At 40.5% G+C, this 21,422-nt stretch overlaps 2 protein-coding genes across 2 annotated transcripts in view; one reads left to right on the forward strand and one right to left on the reverse strand.

Moving 5' to 3' along the window:
• The window catches only part of LOC121860794 (extracellular sulfatase Sulf-1-like), a 62,379-nt gene extending 45,192 nt beyond the window's left edge, over positions 1-17,187 (reverse strand). The window contains exon 1 of the mRNA XM_042358175.1: positions 16,967-17,187. The gene's annotated coding sequence lies outside the window, so the exon portion shown is untranslated. The remainder of the gene's footprint in view (positions 1-16,966) is intronic.
• Positions 8,437-12,510, forward strand: LOC121860831 (circumsporozoite protein-like). The gene is made up of 2 exons (XM_042358218.1): positions 8,437-8,473; positions 12,047-12,510. The coding sequence occupies exons 1-2, from the start codon at positions 8,437-8,439 to the stop codon at positions 12,508-12,510; spliced, it is 501 nt and encodes a 166-aa protein (XP_042214152.1).
• Positions 17,188-21,422: the final 4,235 nt, after the last annotated feature.

Consider the following 21,422-nt stretch of genomic DNA (forward strand, 5'->3'; position numbering starts at 1 on the left):
CATCACTTACTCTGCCGTGATGAAGGTTTATAACACTTGTCACACAGTCAATCATCACTTACTCTGCCGTGTTGAAGGTTTATAACACTTGTCACACAGTCAATCACCACTTACTCTGCCGTGTTGAAGGTTTATAACACATGTCACACAGTCAATCATCACTTACTCTGCCGTGATGAAGGTTTATAACACTTGTCACACAGTCAATCACCACTTACTCTGCCGTGATGAAGGTTTATAACACATGTCACACAGTCAATCATCACTTACTCTGCCGTGATGAAGGTTTATAACACTTGTCACACAGTCAATCACCACTTACTCTGCCGTGATGAAGGTTTATAACACTTGTCACACAGTCAATCATCACTTACTCTGCCGTGTTGAAGGTTTATAACACTTGTCACACAGTCAATCACCACTTACTCTGCCGTGATGAAGGTTTATAACACTTGTCACACAGTCAATCACCACTTACTCTGCCGTGATGAAGGTTTATAACAACATAAACGAATTCACCTTGTCTGCACATTCACTCAGTGTCACCATCCTGTCCCCATTAGCTAAATAACCCCAAATTAAGTGCAAAATGCCTAAATCAAGTCAACAATTCACAAGATGTTCATAAATCCACTCGGTATATTTAAAGTAAGGATTTTCTTCTGAAATATCCTTATAAATTTAATTAAGAAGATCGGTACACAATGCTAACATTCTCCCTCCATACACTCACTCCGACACACTTACCGACACACACACTCACTCACTCACTCCGTCACACTTACCGACACACACACTCACAACTTCCATTATTAATTTTGAACACAGAAAATAAAAGCGGTGCCTTCCTCATCCTGAGGCGGAGGTCAAAGGTCAGGGGTCACGTCACGTCACTGAAGGCTCGGGTTACTCACCGCCTTGTTCAGTAAGTAACACTAACTTTACCACCACACACACACACACCTCCTGAACACACACATACATCACCCACACACATCTTGATTTTGATTTTTTTTCGATTTGCCCTGCGATGGGGCTAGTTTATTGGGCACCCCTTGTATTCTTTGCAAGGCGAAGCACAAAAGCGTTTACAGCGGCAAGCTAGCGGAGCTCATGCTTGCCTTCTTCACTCTGCATTTAAGGGCGTAAGTGCCTGAAGAGCCATGGATTATGTCGGCAAGTTACGTGTAGTGACAGGATGAGTGTGTGGAGGAAGAATTCCAGATACAATACATATGTTTATGGCGAGGCGTGGCACGCCTAACACACTCACACACACCACCACACATACCTAACACACCCACACACACCTAATACACCCACACACACCACCACACATACCTAACACACCCACACACACCTAATACACCCACACACACCACCACACATACCTAACACACACACCACACACCCACACACACCACCACACATACCTAACACACCCACACACACCTAATACACCCACACACACCACCACACATACCTAACACACACACACACCACACACCACACACACACCAACACACCCACACACACCTAACACACCCACACACACCACCACACATACCCAACACACCCACACACACCCTAACACACACACACACCACCACACATACCTAACACACCCACACACACCTAATACACCCACACACACCACCACACATACCTAACACACCCACACACACCTAATACACCCACACACACAACTTATTTTTAACAATAATAAGAATAAAAATACTAGTCTAATAATAATAATAATAATAATACATCATTACAGCGAACACACTAAGTTCTTAAATCATTATTGTATAAAGTAAGGCTATATTACATTACCCTGAGTCTGACATTATTATATTATGTAATGTTAACCAAATTTTACCCTAAAAAAATATTTTGAATGTACGCCTGTACACTCTCTCTCTCTCTCTCTCTCTCTCTCTCTCTCTCTCTCTCTCTCTCACAGGCCATGAATCTTGACATTTATCGTTAGTAGTTTTATTAGTAGTTTACATATGGGTGTTATTATAATTGTTAATAACACTTATCTTTCTTTAACTATTCTTTATGTCAGATCTTAAACCAGGATCTAACTATACCAATGAAAACAGAAATTGTGATAATGACAAAAATAATTTTATTCGTTAAATATTATCCATATTTCACGAATAAAATCATTATTGTCATTTTCACAATTTCTGTTTTCATTGGTATAGTTAGATCCTGGTTTAAGATCTGACATAAAGAATAGTTAAAGAAAGATAAGTCGAGCCTCATGCAAAATTACGACTGTGTAAACACCCGGATTCAGATACACGAACGTCAACAAAGCCAGCCGAGAGGCGACGCACAAGGCTCTTGTAAACAAACTCATTTTTATTATATAATGTACACACTACAATCTAGTTATATACATACCACAGTCTAGTATAATGCAGACAACACAATCTATTTACCTACCTCTCCTTCACTGTACCTTCCTCTCCTCCACTTCTCCGCCTCTCCTCTTTACCTACAGGCTTATGACTTAATGAGCCACACTTCACTGCCTCGTATGTGTACGTGTGTGTGTGTGTGTGTGTGTTTTCTGTGCGTGAGCCTTTGTAAACACACACACACACACTCCAAGTAAAACAGTTAGTCCTAACCACTCATAAGTCACCACAGCCTCCACCTACACCACAACGTCAACTTGTCCACAGTTTGGGGGGTGAAACATGATGACGACAACGACGATGACAACGACGATGATGATGATGATGATGATGATGATGACGACGATGATCATTTATAATAAGAGCTATTGCCTTGTGTCACCTGGGTACACAAACAGTCATCACGCGTCAACCAGCATGGAAGTTTGTCACAATTTATCTCAAGTTTTTCTTCATTTAGTCATTCCTGTTTTTACTGAGCCACTCACTCTTGGGTAACATATTAATAAATTACTATTGTGTGTTAGTAGGTGTTGACAGAAGGCAGCAACTCTTTTAAAGCAAAACTCCTTACCTTACCCTACAGTTCCTTATGGAGAGACCCTCAGTAACCCACACTGACACTACCGTACATAACGAGCTTAGTTACTTCAATATACTGTAGTTAGTCGTCTAAAGATATAAGCTATACAGTACCTTAGTTTGTACGACATAAATCCGCAGTCAGTGTTCATCACTGATAAGTGAGTTACACATCTTAATGTACACTGAGAAGAAAAATGGTAAAATTCTGGGTGTCACAACACTAATAATTACGTTGATGTTTCTTAAATCCTGTTGATGGAGGACCTCACACACGCGCGCGCACGCACGCACGGACGCACGCACGCACGCACGCGCGCACACACACACACACACACACACACACACACACACACACTGACGCACGCACACCTAATAAAATTTGCTATCTTATCACATACAAATTTACAACTAAACAAAAACTATGTGTTGTGAAATACCGGCCGTGTACGACACTGTCAAGATGAACCAACACCAGGGTGACAAGTACTGTATGTAACAAGGACGGTGGAACTAGTAGTCTTATTTAATAATGATGGTCGTGACAAGCACCGTCATAACCAACACGTTTATAACTCATCTTCAGTAATATTACCAACGCCAAATACCATACGCATAAATCATCTAATGGTTGCCTCACCTCCCAGGCCAAACACTAGCATCCTACAAGGGCGAGAGGTGATCGACGCACAGGAAACATGTCACTATATAAGGGAGTTCTGTATTAGGTTCTCACAAGTTATTATCATAAATAGTGTATTCCCGCAACTGGTAATGTGAGGATGCAGCTAATTGGCCAACTCAGGAATCTACACATGAGCCGCCGCCAGGGTAGTGAGACACAGTGCTAATACTCTATTACTTAGTACCCTAAATACCAGTTCACTTCCTCCACAACCACTGAACCGACCTAACCAAAACTTGGTACATATGAGAGTGCATATAATGGTATAATTGAAGGTATGCGGTATATAATGGTATAATTGAAGGTATACGGTATATAAGGGTATAATTGAAGGTATACGGTATATAAGGGTATAATTGAAGGAATACGGTATATAAAGATATAATTGAAGGTATACGGTATATAAAGATATAATTGAAGGTATACGGTATATAAGGGTATAATTGAAGGAATACGGTATATAAAGATATAATTGAAGGTATACGGTATATAAAGATATAATTGAAGGTATACGGTATATAAGGGTATAATTGAAGGAATACGGTATATAAAGATATAATTGAAGGTATACGGTATATAAAGATATAATTGAAGGTATACGGTATATAAGGGTATAATTGAAGGAATACGGTATATAAAGATATAATTGAAGGTATACGGTATATAAAGATATAATTGAAGGTATACGGTATATAAGGGTATAATTGAAGGAATACGGTATATAAAGATATAATTGAAGGTATGCGGCATATAAGGGTATAATTGAAGGTATACGGTATATAAGGGTATAATTGAAGGAATACGGTATATAAAGATATAATTGAAGGTATACGGTATATAAAGATATAATTGAAGGTATACGGTATATAAAGATATAATTGAAGGAATACGGTATATAAAGATATAATTGAAGGTATACGGTATATAAAGATATAATTGAAGGTATACGGTATATAAAGATATAATTGAAGGTATACGGTATATAAAGATATAATTGAAGGTATACGGTATATAAAGATATAATTGAAGGTATACGGTATATAAAGATATAATTGAAGGTATACGGTATATAAAGATATAATTGAAGGTATACGGTATATAAAGATATAATTGAAGGTATACGGTATATAAAGATATAATTGAAGGTATACGGTATATAAAGGTATAATTGAAGGTATACGGTATATAAAGATATAATTGAAGGTATACGGTATATAAGGGTAGAATTGAAGGTATACGGTATATAAGGGTAGAATTGAAGGTATACGGTATATAAAGGTATAATTGAAGGTATACGGTATATAAGGGTAGAATTGAAGGTATACGGTATATAAGGGTAGAATTGAAGGTATACGGTATATAAGGGTATAATTGAAGGTATGAAGGTATAATTGAAGGTACGGTATATAAGGGTAGAATTGAAGGTATGCGGTATATAAGGGTATAATTGAAGGTATGCGGTATATAAGGGTAGAATTGAAGGTATGCGGTATATAAGGGTATAATTGAAGGTATGCGGTATATAAGGGTGTAATTGAAGGTATGCGGTATATAAGGGTAGAATTGAAGGTATGCGGTATATAAGGGTAGAATTGAAGGTATGCGGTATATAAGGGTAGAATTGAAGGTATGCGGTATATAAGGGTAGAATTGAAGGTATATGGTATATAAGGGTATAATTGAAGGTATGCGGTATATAAGGGTATAATTGAAGGTATGCGGTATATAAGGGTAGAATTGAAGGTATGCGGTATATAAGGGTATAATTGAAGGTATGCGGTATATAAGGGTATAATTGAAGGTATGCGGTATATAAGGGTGTAATTGAAGGTATGCGGTATATAAGGGTAGAATTAAGGTATGTGGTATATAAGGGTATAATTGAAGGTATGCGGTATATAAAGGTTGTTAATAATCATTACTGGAGGCTCATTAGTCCTCGGGTCTGGCGGCCATCTTGGATTTGTGAAGTTATTGGGGAGTGGTGTCCATGTAGCAGCCACCCTCCCCTGAAGTAATCATGGAGAGTCAAAACTCACATATTAAAGTTTGGTCATGACTGTTGGCGCGACAACGACAAGGACGCCGCCTGCTGCCGCCGCACAATAATGGCGTCGAAATTGTGCTGTCACTCTACCGTAAATAGCTGGCGTCTTTTTATTCATACATGAAGGAAAAACTGACGTAGTTAACTGCGTACGTCAGTAGCTTACGCGCGCGCACACACACACACACACACACACACACACACACACACACACACACACACACACAGGTACTCTAACTAATTAAAGTCCTTGTTCAACAATCCTCTCCCTCATGTCACTACATTTATGTTATACCTTGATAAACCACACAGGGCAACAGTGTTATATATCTACCACTTATGTCTTTTGTATATTTTCAGCATATGATTACGGTATGTTTCAATAACCCGTTAATTACTATTATTAAATACACAAACGTACACACACACACAGGACATCATGGTGGACAACAGTAAACAAGCAAGTGTTGTGTTTGGTCAGGTGACGCCATCAAACCAGCCAGCCAGATAAGCTATCCAGCCAGCCCAGATCCCAGCTAGCCAACCAACTAGGGCCTAGGCCATTCAGCCCAGCCTGCCAACCAGCCCACTAGGCTCCACATCCACAGGTTCCTCGGTAAGACTTTGCCCAGTAACTAAAACTAAGAGACTGTATCCAATTACGCTCAAGTCACGGTGTAGTTTCCCCGCCACCTTATTGTCATGAACCAGACAGATACGTTATTTTCACTTAATAAATGACATGCGAACTTTTGGGGTAACTTGAGTGAACCGGTTACATATGTTCTTGTGGCCTTTCTCACATCAACTGTTACGGAAAAAATAAACCTATAAACTTTTGATGATCATGGTGTGTGTGTGTGTGTGTGTGTGTGTGTGTGTGTGTGTGTGTGTGTAAGTGTGTGTGTGTGTGTGTGTGTGTGTGTGTGTGTGTGTGTGTGTGTGTGTGTGTGTGTGTGTGTGTGTGTGTGTGTGTGTGTGTAATAATAATAATAAGTGTGTGTGTGTGTGTGTGTGTGTGTGTGTGTGTGTGTGTGTGTGTGTGTGTGTGTGTGTGTGTGTGTGTGTGTGTGTGTAATAATAATAATAAGTGTGTGTGTGTGTGTGTGTGTGTGTGTGTGTGTGTGTGTGTGTGTGTGTGTGTGTGTGTGTGTGTAATAATAATAAGTGTGTGTGGTGTGTGTGTGCGTGTGTATGTGTGTGTGGTGTATGTGTATATATGTGTGTGTGGTGTATGTGTATATATGTGTGTGTGGTGTATGTGTATATATGTGTGTGTGGTGTATGCGTGGGTGTGGTGTGGTGTGGTGTGGTGTATGCGTGGGTGTGGTGTGGTGTGGTGTGTGTGTGTCAAGGTGATGACACACCGCCGCGGACGTCCTGTGTCCACAACGTACCAGCACCATAGCTCACAACTTGCTCAACCATTCTCTAAAGCTCCTAGGGGAATTTTTTTTTGCACCATGTGACAGAAAACGCACTTCTCATTTATTAAAACTGCCACACAATAACGACAGCTAAATTGACTTCCAAACTGAACTGAGACACTACGGCTATTATGTCTTATTTGGAGTTCGGTCGAAAAACTAACGTCATACCCTCAGAGAATCTACCTTCGTGTAGCACCTTACGAGAGCCTGTTAGTCCCATTCTAACATCTTCAGTTGTGGGGAAATAAACTTTGGATTCTTTATGAACTCATCTTTTGGCTGCTTGAGAGAAACATTGTGTGATTCGTTCTCACATTTCCAGATAGCCCAAAACTTTAACGTAGGAACTTTAAAGAATCCACCTTTGTGCCGTACCTTTAAGTGAGTCTGTTAGGTACTTTCTCCTACCTCCAAGTTAGAGAGTAAACTAACTAGGTAGTAGGCAGGTATCAAACAGGGAGGTGCTACCGTCTGGGAAGATATTGGAAGCATAATGTGATGTCTAATGTTATACCCTGCTGCCATATGGCATTACAGGTTGCTGATTTAGCGACTTTCTACCTCACTTACACACAATTGCATGGTCTCAAGTGTTCATCTTACTATTGACAAATATATATATATATATATATATATATATGTATATATATATATTGTTTCTTTTTTTCTTTGTGGTTCTTTATTATTTGTATTATTAGTGTTATCATTATTATTTTATTATGTTATTTTTATTTGTGTATTCTTATTATAAATTTTATTTACCATGAATTAGTATTATTACATTTTCGCTTCCCAGGCCCCGATGTGGGTAAGTGACCTGTGCCCGGGTGGGCTAATCCCCGTTAAAAAAATTAAGACCGTTTGTGAAGACATTACTGTATTGTGTTGTAGCTTGAGAGAGGCTGTTACGTGGAATGTCACATAATAATTAAACCGGCATAACCGTTACGAATCCATCTTCGTGTCTTACCCTAAGTCATGTAAGAATTAACTTGGGAACTTTCGAGAATGATGACCGTTGTGTAGGGTGGTGAAGGTTAACATGAAACACTACGTTTATTAGCACAAGCTCCACCCAGCCCTCGCGTTTAAGCCATGACGTCATCACAGAGGATAACACATCCTCCGCGCTTTCTTTTCCATTATTTTTTAATATTCGCTTCTAATTTACAGATATTTTCGACATAAATTCTAAGAAAGAGCAAGTCGCTTTATCATCACACTCTACATCACCTCTCGTGTTTACATAATGACATCATGATGGCGACCTGCCCGTGTGAGCCGCACTCTGGTGAAGGTGTGTACCAGTGTGTGCGAACCGACCACCACCCTCCTGCCCACTATACCTTAATGGTGCCCCCGACCACCACACTCCTGCCCACTATACCTTAATGGTGCCCCCGACCACCACACTCCTGCCCACTATACCTTAATGGTGCCCCCGACCACCACACTCCTGCCCACTATATACCCTAGACGGCCCAAACGCTGTTCCTCTCTGCCCCAAGCTTCACACGAGGGTCACTCACAGCTCCTACCTGTCCCTCACAAGCACTCTGTCCCAGGGAAGCAATGACGACAATATTAATTCATAAGAAAATAAGGAGTCTGCAATAGGCCCATTTACGTATACTTACTGGTATATTATTTTGGATCACGCAAAATTTAGCCGTCGCCGCCGCCTGCTTATTTCACTTTGCGATTAACCACGCGAAAGCTAACCTTATCCTACCTAACCACGCTAAAGCTAACCTTATCCTACCTAACCTAACCACGCTAAAGCTAACCTTATGCTACCTAACCTAACCACGCGAAAGCTAACCTTATCCTACCTAACCATGCTAAAGCTAACCTTATCCTACCTAACCTAACCACGCTAAACCTAACCTTATCCTACCTAACCTAACCACGCTAAAGCTAACCTTATGCTACCTAACCTAACCACGCTAAAGCTAACCTTATCCTACCTAACCACGCTAAAGCTAACCTTACCTAACACACACACACACGAGAAAATTTGAGGCATCTTTTTGCAGATAATATTTTTTTCAACTGATAATACACTTACCGTAATAAGTCTACTGTGTCAACACAACACTTGCGTCTAACTGATAATAAAATTACTACCATGCTAATACAATCTCTCCTACTACTGATAACACAAGTTTATTCATCTACAGTACATGTAAAATTAATGTCTATCATTAATATATATAATTACTGCAACATGCTACAATTACTGCATATATTTTTAAGAGACATGATTACTGTAATTACTAAGAGACAGAGTTGGTGAGCTACCAACAAACGGGTGTAACTGCCTTAAGAACATAAGGAGTCTGCAATAGGCCGGTTGGTCTGTGCATGGCAGCTCCTGTCGAGAGTTACTACCACTCTCTATCATCCATGAATCTATCCAGCCTCCTTTTGAAACTTTCCAGCGTTCCAGCACTTACTACAAAGTTGCTAAGCTTGTTCCACTCGTCCACCACCCTATTTGTGAACCAGTTCCTTCCTATCTCCCTCCTAAACCTAAACTTATCCAACTTAAATCCGTTACTCCGAGTCCTATCCTGCTCGGATATTATAAGAACTTTATCTATATCCCCTTTATTGATTCCTTTCACCCACTTAAATACTTCTATCATATCTCCCCGCATTCTTCGTCTTTCTAGGGAATGCAAGTTTAGTTTCTTTAACCTATCTTGATATGATACCAAAACAAAACAAACTCTTGACAATTCCTATGATAAATTTTCACTAGGACTGAAAATGTGAAAGAATCAAATTTATTTAAAAACTATAAAATAAATGTAGTTCTTTAAACTGTGTAGAAACTATACTAGAAGCAGAGGCATTTTTTAACCTTTATCGGCTACGAGAAATAAGATTACGCTATGTGAGTGTGTGTGTGTGTGTGTGTGTGTGTCCCTCCTCCCCTTCCTCACACGCATCTCCACAGTAAAAAATTTGTGGGTGTGACCAGTCACTAATCCTCAGGTAGATGGGGTCTCTCGCTCTCTCAGTTCCCCCCCCCCCCTCTTCCCCACACAGACATCTCTACAGTCAAAGATTTGAGGGTGTGAATCTTCTTAATCCCCAGGTATATGGTCTCTCTCTCTCTCTGGACGGAACATGACGGAATAGGGCGGAACAGGCAGGACGGGACAGGAGCCTCAGTAAGAACATAAGAATGGAGGAAACTGCAGCGGGCCTATTGGCCCATACTGGGCAGTCCCGTTTACACCCAACCCCTATTGCTCATATATGCATCCAACCTATGTTTGAAGCTATTCAGCGTATTCGAGTTAATGATGATATTTGGTAACTTGTTCCATTCATCCACTACTCTGTTTCCAAACCAGTGTTTACATATTTCACGCCTAAATCTAAATCTAAATTTGTCTAATTTAAAACCATTGTTACGAGTTCGCTCCTGGTTGGATAGTTTGAGTACCCTTGTAATGTCCCCTTTGTTTAGCCCTGACTTCCACTTATACACCTCTATCAGGTCGCCCCTCACTCTACGTCTCTCGAGGGAGTGCAAATTAAGATGCTTTAACCTGTCTCTATACTCAAGGTTCCTAATGCCCGGGATTAGCCTTGTCATTCTCCTCTGAATTCTTTCCAAGGATTCTATATCCATTCTGTAATACGGTGACCAGAACTGAACTGCGTAATCCAGGTGTGGTCTCACAAGCGCAAGATACAATTTTAGGATGACCTCGCTAGTCTTGCAACTAACACTCCTTTGTATGAACCCAAGTACTTTATTAGCCTTGTTACGAGCAAAAACACATTGTTTACTTGGCTCTAGGTTCCTACTTATCATCACTCCTAAATCTCTCTCGCAGTCGGATTTCTCTATGGCATCGTTGTTCATCTGGTATCTGGTTTCCCTGTTTACATCTCCTATACTGAGTACTTTACATTTGTCCACGTTGAATTTCATCTGCCATTTTTCAGACCATTCGAAAAATTTGTTTAAATCTTCCTGTAGTTTTGCGAAGTCCTCGTCAGATTTAATAACACGTCCTATTTTAGTGTCATCAGCAAGTTTACTTATGTTGCTGTCTATACCGATATCAGGAATTGTTAATGAGCAGTTCACTACGCTACCCGTGATGGTGATAAATGTTAATTAAACGCTTCCTGCGACGACCACAGTGTTAACCTATCCCACAACCTCCGTGATCAATGTTAACGTTAACCACAACCTCCATGTTCATGTTTTTTCTCTGCCCGAAGTCCAACACGCGATGCCTCCCTGAGTGTTGTGATAACCCCCATTGTACAAGTGGACCAGTATAAGTGGACCAGTACAAGTGGACCAGTACAAGTGGACCAGTACAAGTGGACCAGTACAAGTGGACCAGTATAAGTGGACCAGTACAAGTGGACCAGTACAAGTGGACCAGTACAAGACAGCCAGTTTAAATAGACCGGTACAAGTGAACTGCTTCAATATACAATAACATTCTGTGTCATAAATGAGAGGCATTAGGTTCATTGGCAGGACAAGTCAAGTCACCTCACGTTGCTTGAGGACGAAGCAGCGGGCGATTCCGTAATATCCTGATAAGAAAGTTGCACGAAAGGGAGAGAGAGAAGAGATGGAGAGAGAGAGAAGAGATGGAGCGAGAGAACAGAGGGAGAGCGAGAGATAACAAGGTGGCCGATTCCGTAATATCCTGTTGACAAAGTGACATAATTGAGAGAGAGAGAGAGAGAGAGAGAGAGAGGGAGAGAGAGGGAGGTTGATGAAACACCGGTGAACACCGTCACAGTATGAACAATGAGCAACATCATAACAGTATGTAACGGATCCGTTTCCCATGCAGTTGGTGACAAAAACAAGCACATCAAGCAGTATCAGAAGAGGGAGGACGTGAGCCTCCAACAGAGGAGGGAGGACGTGAGCCTCCAACAGAGGAGGGTGGACGTGAACCTCCAACAGAGGGAGGACGTGAGCCTCCAACAGAGGAGGGAGGACGTGAGCCTCCAACAGAGGAGGGAGGACGTGAGCCTCCAACAGAGGGAGGACGTGAGCCTCCAACAGAGGAGGGTGGACGTGAGCCTCCAACAGAGGAGGGTGGACGTGAGCCTCCAACAGAGGAGGGAGGACGTGAGCCTCCAACAGAGGAGGGTGGACGTGAACCTCCAACAGAGGAGGGAGGACGTGAGCCTCCAACAGAGGGAGGACGTGAGCCTCCAACAGAGGGAGGACGTGAGCCTCCAACAGAGGAGGGTGGACGTGAGCCTCCAACAGAGGAGGGTGGACGTGAGCCTCCAACAGAGGAGGGAGGACGAGAGCCTCCAACAGAGGAGGGATGACGAGAGCCTCCAACAGAGGAGAGTGGACGTGAGCCTCCAACAATGGTTTACAGGTGAAGTAATCCTTCAACCCCGTCCTTCCTCTTGAGGTCGGCAGGGAGGGAGTATGAGAGCCTTATGTGTGAATGTCACCCAAGACACAACTTCAAGGTTAGGCTTACATATATGGCATTACGGCTGTGTGCTTCAACAAGACTGGAGCCTTCACGCCATCATGCAGTCTCTTGTGTCACAAATAGCAGAAAGACGTGATCTACTTGACCTGCCGGCCGCCATCTCATGCACGAGATCATATTAAGACAACCTTAAGACGGCGCCTGTAGCCTCATGCATCACTCAACGTGGACAAAACATCATCTACTGCCTCAAAATCTGTCTTTCTTGAAATAATTGTATTTCTTATTCTCTTTTACTTGGAGGTTGTATTCTCTTCACCGTCTGTAACTGATGAACACAACGACGACGTCACTGTCCTCAAACACACAAGATAGTGGTAGTGGGTGGGTGGGGGGGTTATGTTAAGTGATTGAGTATAAAGCATTTCAAATTGACTGTTCACGGGTTAAAGTTTTGGATGGGTTAGGTTAACATATTCTAAACCATCAGGTCGGGGATTTCGCACTTAACTCATAACTTGGGTCAATATATATTAAGAGTTGTGCTGAAATAATTAGTAAATATTATTCAAATCAAGCAGAAAATTCAAACAAGTTCACAAAGACACTTAAAGTATACTTATATCTTAGGTTTTAATTTTTTTTTCTATGACTGCCGGGTGAGTTTTTGTCCCCTCGTGCGTTTAGATAGTGAGTTTTTGTCTCTTAGCCCGGCTGTCAGTGTCTGGGTCTTAAACACTATTGTAGCACCTGATACACGACCTTGAAGGACTCTAGCTCTCCACCACCAAAGATGGCATGAATAAAAACGAGAGAGAGAGAGAGAGAGAGAGAGAGAGAGAGAGAGAGAGAGAGAGAGAGAGAGAGAGAGAGAGAGAGAGAGAGAGTGTGTATCATGTGTCTTGTAAGAAAGAAGGTAAACCAGCGAGTTGTTGGTTATGTGAGTCAACACACTTGTGATAATTACCTGCACTACAGTCACGTCTGGCCACTACCACACGTCTGGTTGCCACTACCACTACACACCTGGTTAACACTACCACCACCACCACCACACGTCTGGTTACCACTACCACCACCACACGTCTGGTTGCCACTACCACTACACACCTGGTTAACACTACCACCACCACTACACGTCTGGCCACCACACATTAGGCCACCATCACATGTCTCCCCACCACCACCGTCACCACATCAGGCCACCACCACATGTCTGACCACATGACCTTGAAAACTAGGTCAAGGACACTCACCTTAAAGCCCTTCGATTGGTTGATTATATGAAACCCAGGTAGTCAGACAAGGGGCCGGGTCAACTCTCTGACGTCACGACACCACCAGCAGTAACTAACAGTCATAGTAACACGTCACTGCCAGCAGTTACTATCGCACAGTCACCTCACATCACTACAGGTGGCCACGCCCCCTACCCCCATGGTGTCTAAGTCCAGATTATCTAAGGTTCGTACTATTGTTTTTCCTCGTAACTGAGGACGTAAGAAAAAACTAACAGGTGGAATTGTATAAAAAAACGAACAACGTATTTTCTAAAAGATTTTGCACAGGTACCTAACCTTTTGTTTCCTTAATGGCGTTAAGTGTGTGTTACAGTATTTGGATAAGGCAAAGTCTCAGGATGATTCAGAGATATTTGTTTTATACATTTTCTTTGGTTGTTTATTCTTACTTTCAGAATGTGGACCCTTAACTATAGGGCCAGGAAATAATGATAAATGGACTAAATTGCGAATGTTTAACTTGTCTGTCTCCCCAGATAGTGAACAGCTCCTCTCACCTCCTGGACGTAAGTCATAACTTAATTGTGTACCGACAGCTCAATAGCCTCGAGTGTGTGTGTGTGTGTGTGTGCAAAGATCAGTTACACACGAGGGTGTACACTACACTGTTGAGTGGACGTCATCAGCCAGTCCTGGCCTCACTGAATGTGTTGTACACACTGGAGGTGCAATATAACAGCCAGTTCTCGTTCACCCTCGTGTTTTATGTACGATTGTATGATAATGGTAAATATTTACAGTAGGTACAAACATCGTACCCCTATAATAACACCACAGCTACATCTTCAAACCATACGCCGATATTATTATCTAATTCTACACTATATGTATTTCATGCAGATCCACAATGGAAACGTGGATAAGATAAATCTTGATAAAATCACACTGGGAAAAGGGAAACAATGGAGAACCTTAGCTTTCGTCTTTATTCAAGACATCTTCAGGCAATCTGTAAAATACCAATGAAATGTTCCGTTTCATGTGTTGTTGTGGTTAAGTTAGGTTAGGAGACTGGGCAAGAGTTTTTTGTCCAAAATGGGGGTTAGGTTAGGTTTTGTGGGTTAGTTGGCATTTTATTTGTGATTTACTCAAGAAAAAATCAAACTTCCGTTTTGTTGGGTGTGTGTGTGTGGGGGGGGAGGGTTGTATAAAAAAAAAACAAGTGATTTCCGGAGGAAATGAATATCAAATTCGTTCGAAACTCATCAAATAACACAGGAAAAACATATTTATAATATCAAAAGAAAGACCGGTTGCACATGTAAACAAAGCATGACGACACTTGTGACCGAGGAAATCTAATAATACATTGAAAAATTAATATCTCTGTTTCCTTAATTTCCGGAGGGCATATCATATTAGAAAAATGTCTTAGAATTGTCTAAACATTGCTAAATACATATTGAAAACAACGAGAGAAAGACCGGTGCATGACTAAAAATTCACCATATATATATATATATATATATATATATATATATATATATATATATATATATATATATATATATATATATATTAGCAGAATCGCCGCCCTCCGGACGGCTCATCCGCTAGGCCACGGTAGGACGCCACCCTCCGGGAGGCTCCACATTGTCTCACTGCTCAGTCCCCAAGACTTCTTCCATCAATAGTTCATTAACGGTGTATGTAAGTTCCACCATGTTTTTCACTACAACGGTACAGCAAAGTATATTTTTTAGCATTAAACTGTTATTATTTTATTGTCTAATCATCAATACATATAACACCACCCATCATTACTACATATAACATCATCCATCATCACTACATATAACACCATCCATCATCACTACATATAACATCACCCATCATCACTACATATAACACCATCCATCATCACTACATATAACATCATCCATCATCACTACATATAACACCATCCATCATCATCACTACATATAACACCATCCATCATCATCACTACATATAACATCATCCATCATCACTACATATACACCATCCATCATCATCACTACATATAACATCACCCATCATCACTATAACACCATCCCATCATCACTACATATAACACATCCATCATCACTACATATAACACCATCCATCATCATCACTACATATAACACCATCCATCATCATCACTACATATAACACCATCCATCATCACTACAGATCGGTAAAGTAGTTTCCGAGATTCTCGTGCGGACACACAACACAAACAAACACACAGACATACTTCTTTGTATATATATATATATATATATATATATATATATATATATATATATATATATATATATATATATATATATATATATATATATTATTTATTTTTTTATTTTTTTTTTTGAGAGGTGAAATATGTGATGGTTGCGGCGGGTGGCCTAGCCCTAGGCTATGCATTTATCTCGCGTTCCTCCACCCAGGTGAAGCTGGGTAACTCAACTAGCACACCTACTGTACACCTATAATTTTAACATAACACACCCATATCATCATCAATGATATAAATGTCTCAGAGGAAACTTTTCAGCTTTAGTTACCAAAATCTACAATAGCCTGCCTGCAACAGTGACCGGAGCTCCATCTATCAATATTTTTTTAAATCGCCTACAATGTTAACGACCTAATATAACATTCATAATTTTTGTATTGTATCATTGTTACTACCACCATTACATCTACCACTATCACCACTCCTACCATCACTTCACCACCATTCTCACAGCCAGTACCTCCTCCATCATCATAACCACCACCACTACCAGCATCAACACCATAGGCTACCATCATCACCACCATTTCCATTACAGCCACCATTCCTATCACCGCTACCATAACCATCACTACTACTATCACCATTACAATCACCATCACCCCTACAATAAGTGTTCGCAACACTTATGACAATAATTGTATTATTTGTTAGCACGTGGAAGACTAAAACTTAGAATAATAATTAATACATTAATACTCACCGTTATAGACAGACAAATCTGACCGGCGACAACAAGCGGTGTTAAAGGCGTAAATAATAACCATTCCATATTAGCCTACCTTTAGTAGTTGCATTTACTGGATGGCTTAACTTGAAACACGTAAAACTTTGTTCCAGGGGGCGGCGGTCGTCCTCCTGACTCACAGACACCAAAGTTGACAAGTTTGATGATCAACCCGCGCAGGTCAAGTTGTTCCTTGATCTAAAAGTCAAATAAAGAGCGAGAGAGCCCAGGAGGAGACGTCAACAATCACCCTCTCAACCACCAACATCAGACTGAATGGTGGAGTTGCTTCAGGGCATCAAATCCATGGATGCCAGGACGTTGGCAACAAGCTGTCGTACGATGCCTTCTCACCAGACCTTAACGATTTTTTATAGGGATAGAGACTGATTTAAGCTAAAAATATATTTAACTAGTAAAATTCTAAAGCTTATATTTACGGTCCCGTGTTTGTTGTTCAAGTCTGAGGGTGTATTTTGGTAATGTGAATCGTACGGCCGACAGGTGAAAGAATGGATTGAGGAACGGGGACCATCATTTCTTGGGTCGAGTGAACGACACAAAAACTCTTTCCCGCTCTTAACATTCAACAAAAACCATATGGGATGGTAGCTCACAGCTACTACTATTAACATTATCCCACGCACAGTCTGGCTGAGCTGTGGCTTTTGAACTAACAGAGACAAATGCACAGCCAGCCTCCGGCATCTTGGGAGACATTGTAACTATCAACTATCATTTCCAGGATTAGTATAAATGTCCCCGCCTCTATCCCTCTACAGTATACCGTCAATTGTACTTCATATTTGTTTTCTTCACTTTTTCCTCTCTATCCCTTTCTTACACGTTGCATGGCCTTGTCTCACTTATCTCGCTGTTGTCACTTAACTCGCTGTACAGGAACTTTTATGATAGTAATAATAATACTAATGATGATAATGCTACGCTATTACGACAACTAATACTCATAATAATAATATTAGGAAACTTGGCTTATTTAACTTGATGATTAAATGTCGTAATGATTATGCTAAATGGAGGGTTAGGTTAGCATAAGGTTGTTTGATCATTAAGTGAAGTAAGCTGTGGTTCCTAATCTTCGCGAAATCCAATGATAATGATTGTGACCTCAAAACCGTATAAATGTTTAGTAATAAGTGACTTAACTCTTGAAGTAAAACAGTAGCAGTTAATTTGTTAAGTGCAAAACTTGAGGAAAAAGATTGCAAGAAAAGTGTAGTCTAAAGAGTTATATCAGTAAATTAGATATCATAGGACGTAGTGTGTGGAAGGATAACTAATTAGCAGGAATGTTGTGTAATGTAAATAGTGAATAAATTGGAGCAAAGATTAATTAGTTTCGTCATGAATAAAATAAATTAGCAATTCAATTTTCAATTTCAAGTGTTTATTCCTTGATAGAGGAAGCGGGATCCTAGTGCTGTCACTAGGTACCCCTGTACAATAACACCAGAAGCATCTGGCAAGTGTCACAAGTATATACAGCATAAATATTATAAAGGGGCTTACTAAAGCCTGAGGAAGGAAGGATATTCCTTTAACACATAATCAATGTTATTTACATATCGGGCCAGTATGGGGAGGATCATCGTGTCTCCGTCAGGGGGTCGTGGAGTGGTGGTCCAGCAGGCGTCACGGAAGCGTTGTGTGTGGGGACATCTTAGGAGGTAGTGGATAAGGGTGCTGCTGTCGGGTCTTCTGCATAATGCACAAGAGCGTTGCTCAGGGGATGCGGGGATACCAATCTCCCAAGCAAAGTCATACCCAATGATGATACCGGCAGCAATCACGTCCCTTTTCCGCGACCCTTTCCCATAGACATACGAGAGGTCGGGAAGTTTATGGAGGATAAATTAGCACATGAATTGTTTACATCGGGTAAATGTATAAACGATAATTTAATAATAAAGAAAAATATCAAATAATATGACCTTAAAAAATGGTAAAATTATCGTTTCGGTCATTCACATATTTGGAAGTTGAAATAAACCACCGAAAAAAAAAATTTCAACCTAACTTAAAATTCGCTGGATGACCGAAACGATAATACTGTACCTTAAAAATTGCCTCAAATATGTAAACACATCGAATGAAATGAGAAATAGGTGTAATCAAAAACAAATTACAAATTATTTAGAGGCAAAGAAATGTGGGAAGAAAACATTTTAGCGCAGGAAGTTTACAGTATCGCTGGAGTGGATAAAGTAGCGTCTTATTAACAAGGTGATAGAAGGCGGAAGAAGAAGAAGAAGAGAGTGAGAGAGAGAGAGACTTATCAATACCTTCACCTCGACATCACCAAATTTCACACATAATGAATTAGGTCAGCTGTGTTGCTTCACGGCAGTGCCACCTCGCGCTACATTCGCACTAAACACAACCTTGTTCTTTAATATAATGGTCTTATACGATGACCTCGTATTCGTGTTTATAGAGATGTTGAGTCCTGCCCTGTTTGTTTTAACGTAACCAAAAAGGCAAATGTCACTGTGAAGTGTATAAAAAGGTTTAAGTGTCATAGTCGATAGGTGGCAACATAAATTGGAGAGATGAGCGACCAATGGGCGCGATGCTGACACACCGCACTCCATCCTTCACAAACTCTTGACACTTGACTGACTGACACAAACAAATACATGTTACTATCACACACACTTGTGGTAATAAGCTTCTGAAACCTTTCTTGGGTTTACCATTTGCTTTTGTATGTATCTCTGCAACTGTTTGTGTACAGAATTAACCAATGTGTACTTATGCAGTATACTGTATCACGATTTTCCTGGATAATATATATATATATATATATATATATATATATATATATATATATGAATTTTGCCAAGACTTTTGACAGCGTACACCATGAAAGACTGGGAATTAAACTGGAATGGTACGGGATTCAGAGAAGTGTTTTTGAGTGGATTGGAGACTTTCTTCATCACCGCAAGCAGTATGTGTGGTGATTAATGGCACAAAATCGTCATGTGTACCCATGACAAGTGAGGTATCACAGGGCAGTGTACTGGGCTTGTTGTTGTTTGTTTCATAAATGACATGCCAGAAGCTATACACTCCTCCATATACAGTAAATGTGTGCAGATGAAGCCAAGTTATTCAGAAAAATTACGAACCAAATGGGCTGTGAAGAGCTACAGAAATATCACTGTCAGCTTCAGGAGTGGTCAAAGAAATGACTGTTAATTCAATGTCATGAAGAGTTAGATGATGCACCTAGAGCTAGACCATACCAACAGTAAGGAGTATCGGATGCCCCTAAAGGATGAAGAAACAATATTAACAGACTGAAGGTGAAAAGGACCTGGGTGTATATGTTGACAACGAATTGAAGTTCTCAGGCTATTGACTATGAACAAGGTGGGTCTTTATGATAAGTAGGCAACTAACCTACAGCAGATAGAAATCTGTGTCCACATTGGTGACTTGAACCCAGGACCTTACAGACTGTCAGCCAAGTTTGATAACCAGTCCACTACTGTATCTCATCATTATTCAATAAACCATCTCCCTTTATCAACAGGGTGGCTCAAGTAGTCTCCTCCGTAGTTGTTTTCTTTTATAACTTGTACAGTTCTATACATACTCTCTCATCCATGTACATTGTAAATTTGCATTTTAGTTTTGGTGTAACAATCTCGAACACTCATTTTACCCACTAACACAATCTCAAATTTAATATACAGTGAACCCTCACTTTACGCGGTTAATTCAACCCACGGCGGCCCGCGTAAAGTGAGAAACGCGTAAAGTGAACAACATAACATATGGGATTAATTGAAATAGAGACCGGGCCGACCCCCAAACTCCACTTTTTCAGACACAATATCTACATTGTAGTAAAAATAACTTCTTAATTTTATGATGGTATGCACACACAATTAATAATTAAGAGAAATATTAATAATATTAGGTTTTTTAACACTTACATTAGTAGAAAAGATGGCTGGGCACACAGGGATGGGGGGTTGGTTCCGAGGCAGAGGACAAATTATTGGCCCTCACCTGTATCACTTGTATCAATTGTATCACTATCCACCACAGAGGCTTGCAGGGCCTCTTTGTCAAACCCCTCAAAGTCCATATAAGTCCATATCCTCGCTATCATCATCACTGTCACTGACTTGGGCCGGCTGTGGTGGGTGGCGGGTGAAGAACTCGGAAATGTTTTGATGACTGGGCGACCTTGTGCGCACCCTGCTCGCGCCGCTCTCCGCGTAAAAGGGTACACACACAGCGTTAAGTGAGCATTCCGGTTTCGGCAGGGTACCCCGTAAACGTGGAAACGCGTAAAGTGGGACGGCGTAAAGCGAGGGTTGACTGTATTAATTACTGTACTACAAAAAAGGTAAAGGAGAAGGCTGTTGCCACAGTAATTAGATATCACTAGAAACATGGAAACCTTACAAGACAAAGTAAAATGGGAAATGAAAGAATAGAAAACAGAAAATTAGGATAGTTATAAAAAACAACAA

Source organism: Homarus americanus, unplaced genomic scaffold, assembly GCF_018991925.1.
Source record: "Homarus americanus isolate GMGI-L3 unplaced genomic scaffold, GMGI_Hamer_2.0 scaffold23617, whole genome shotgun sequence".
Taxonomy (NCBI): Eukaryota; Metazoa; Arthropoda; class Malacostraca; order Decapoda; family Nephropidae; genus Homarus; species Homarus americanus.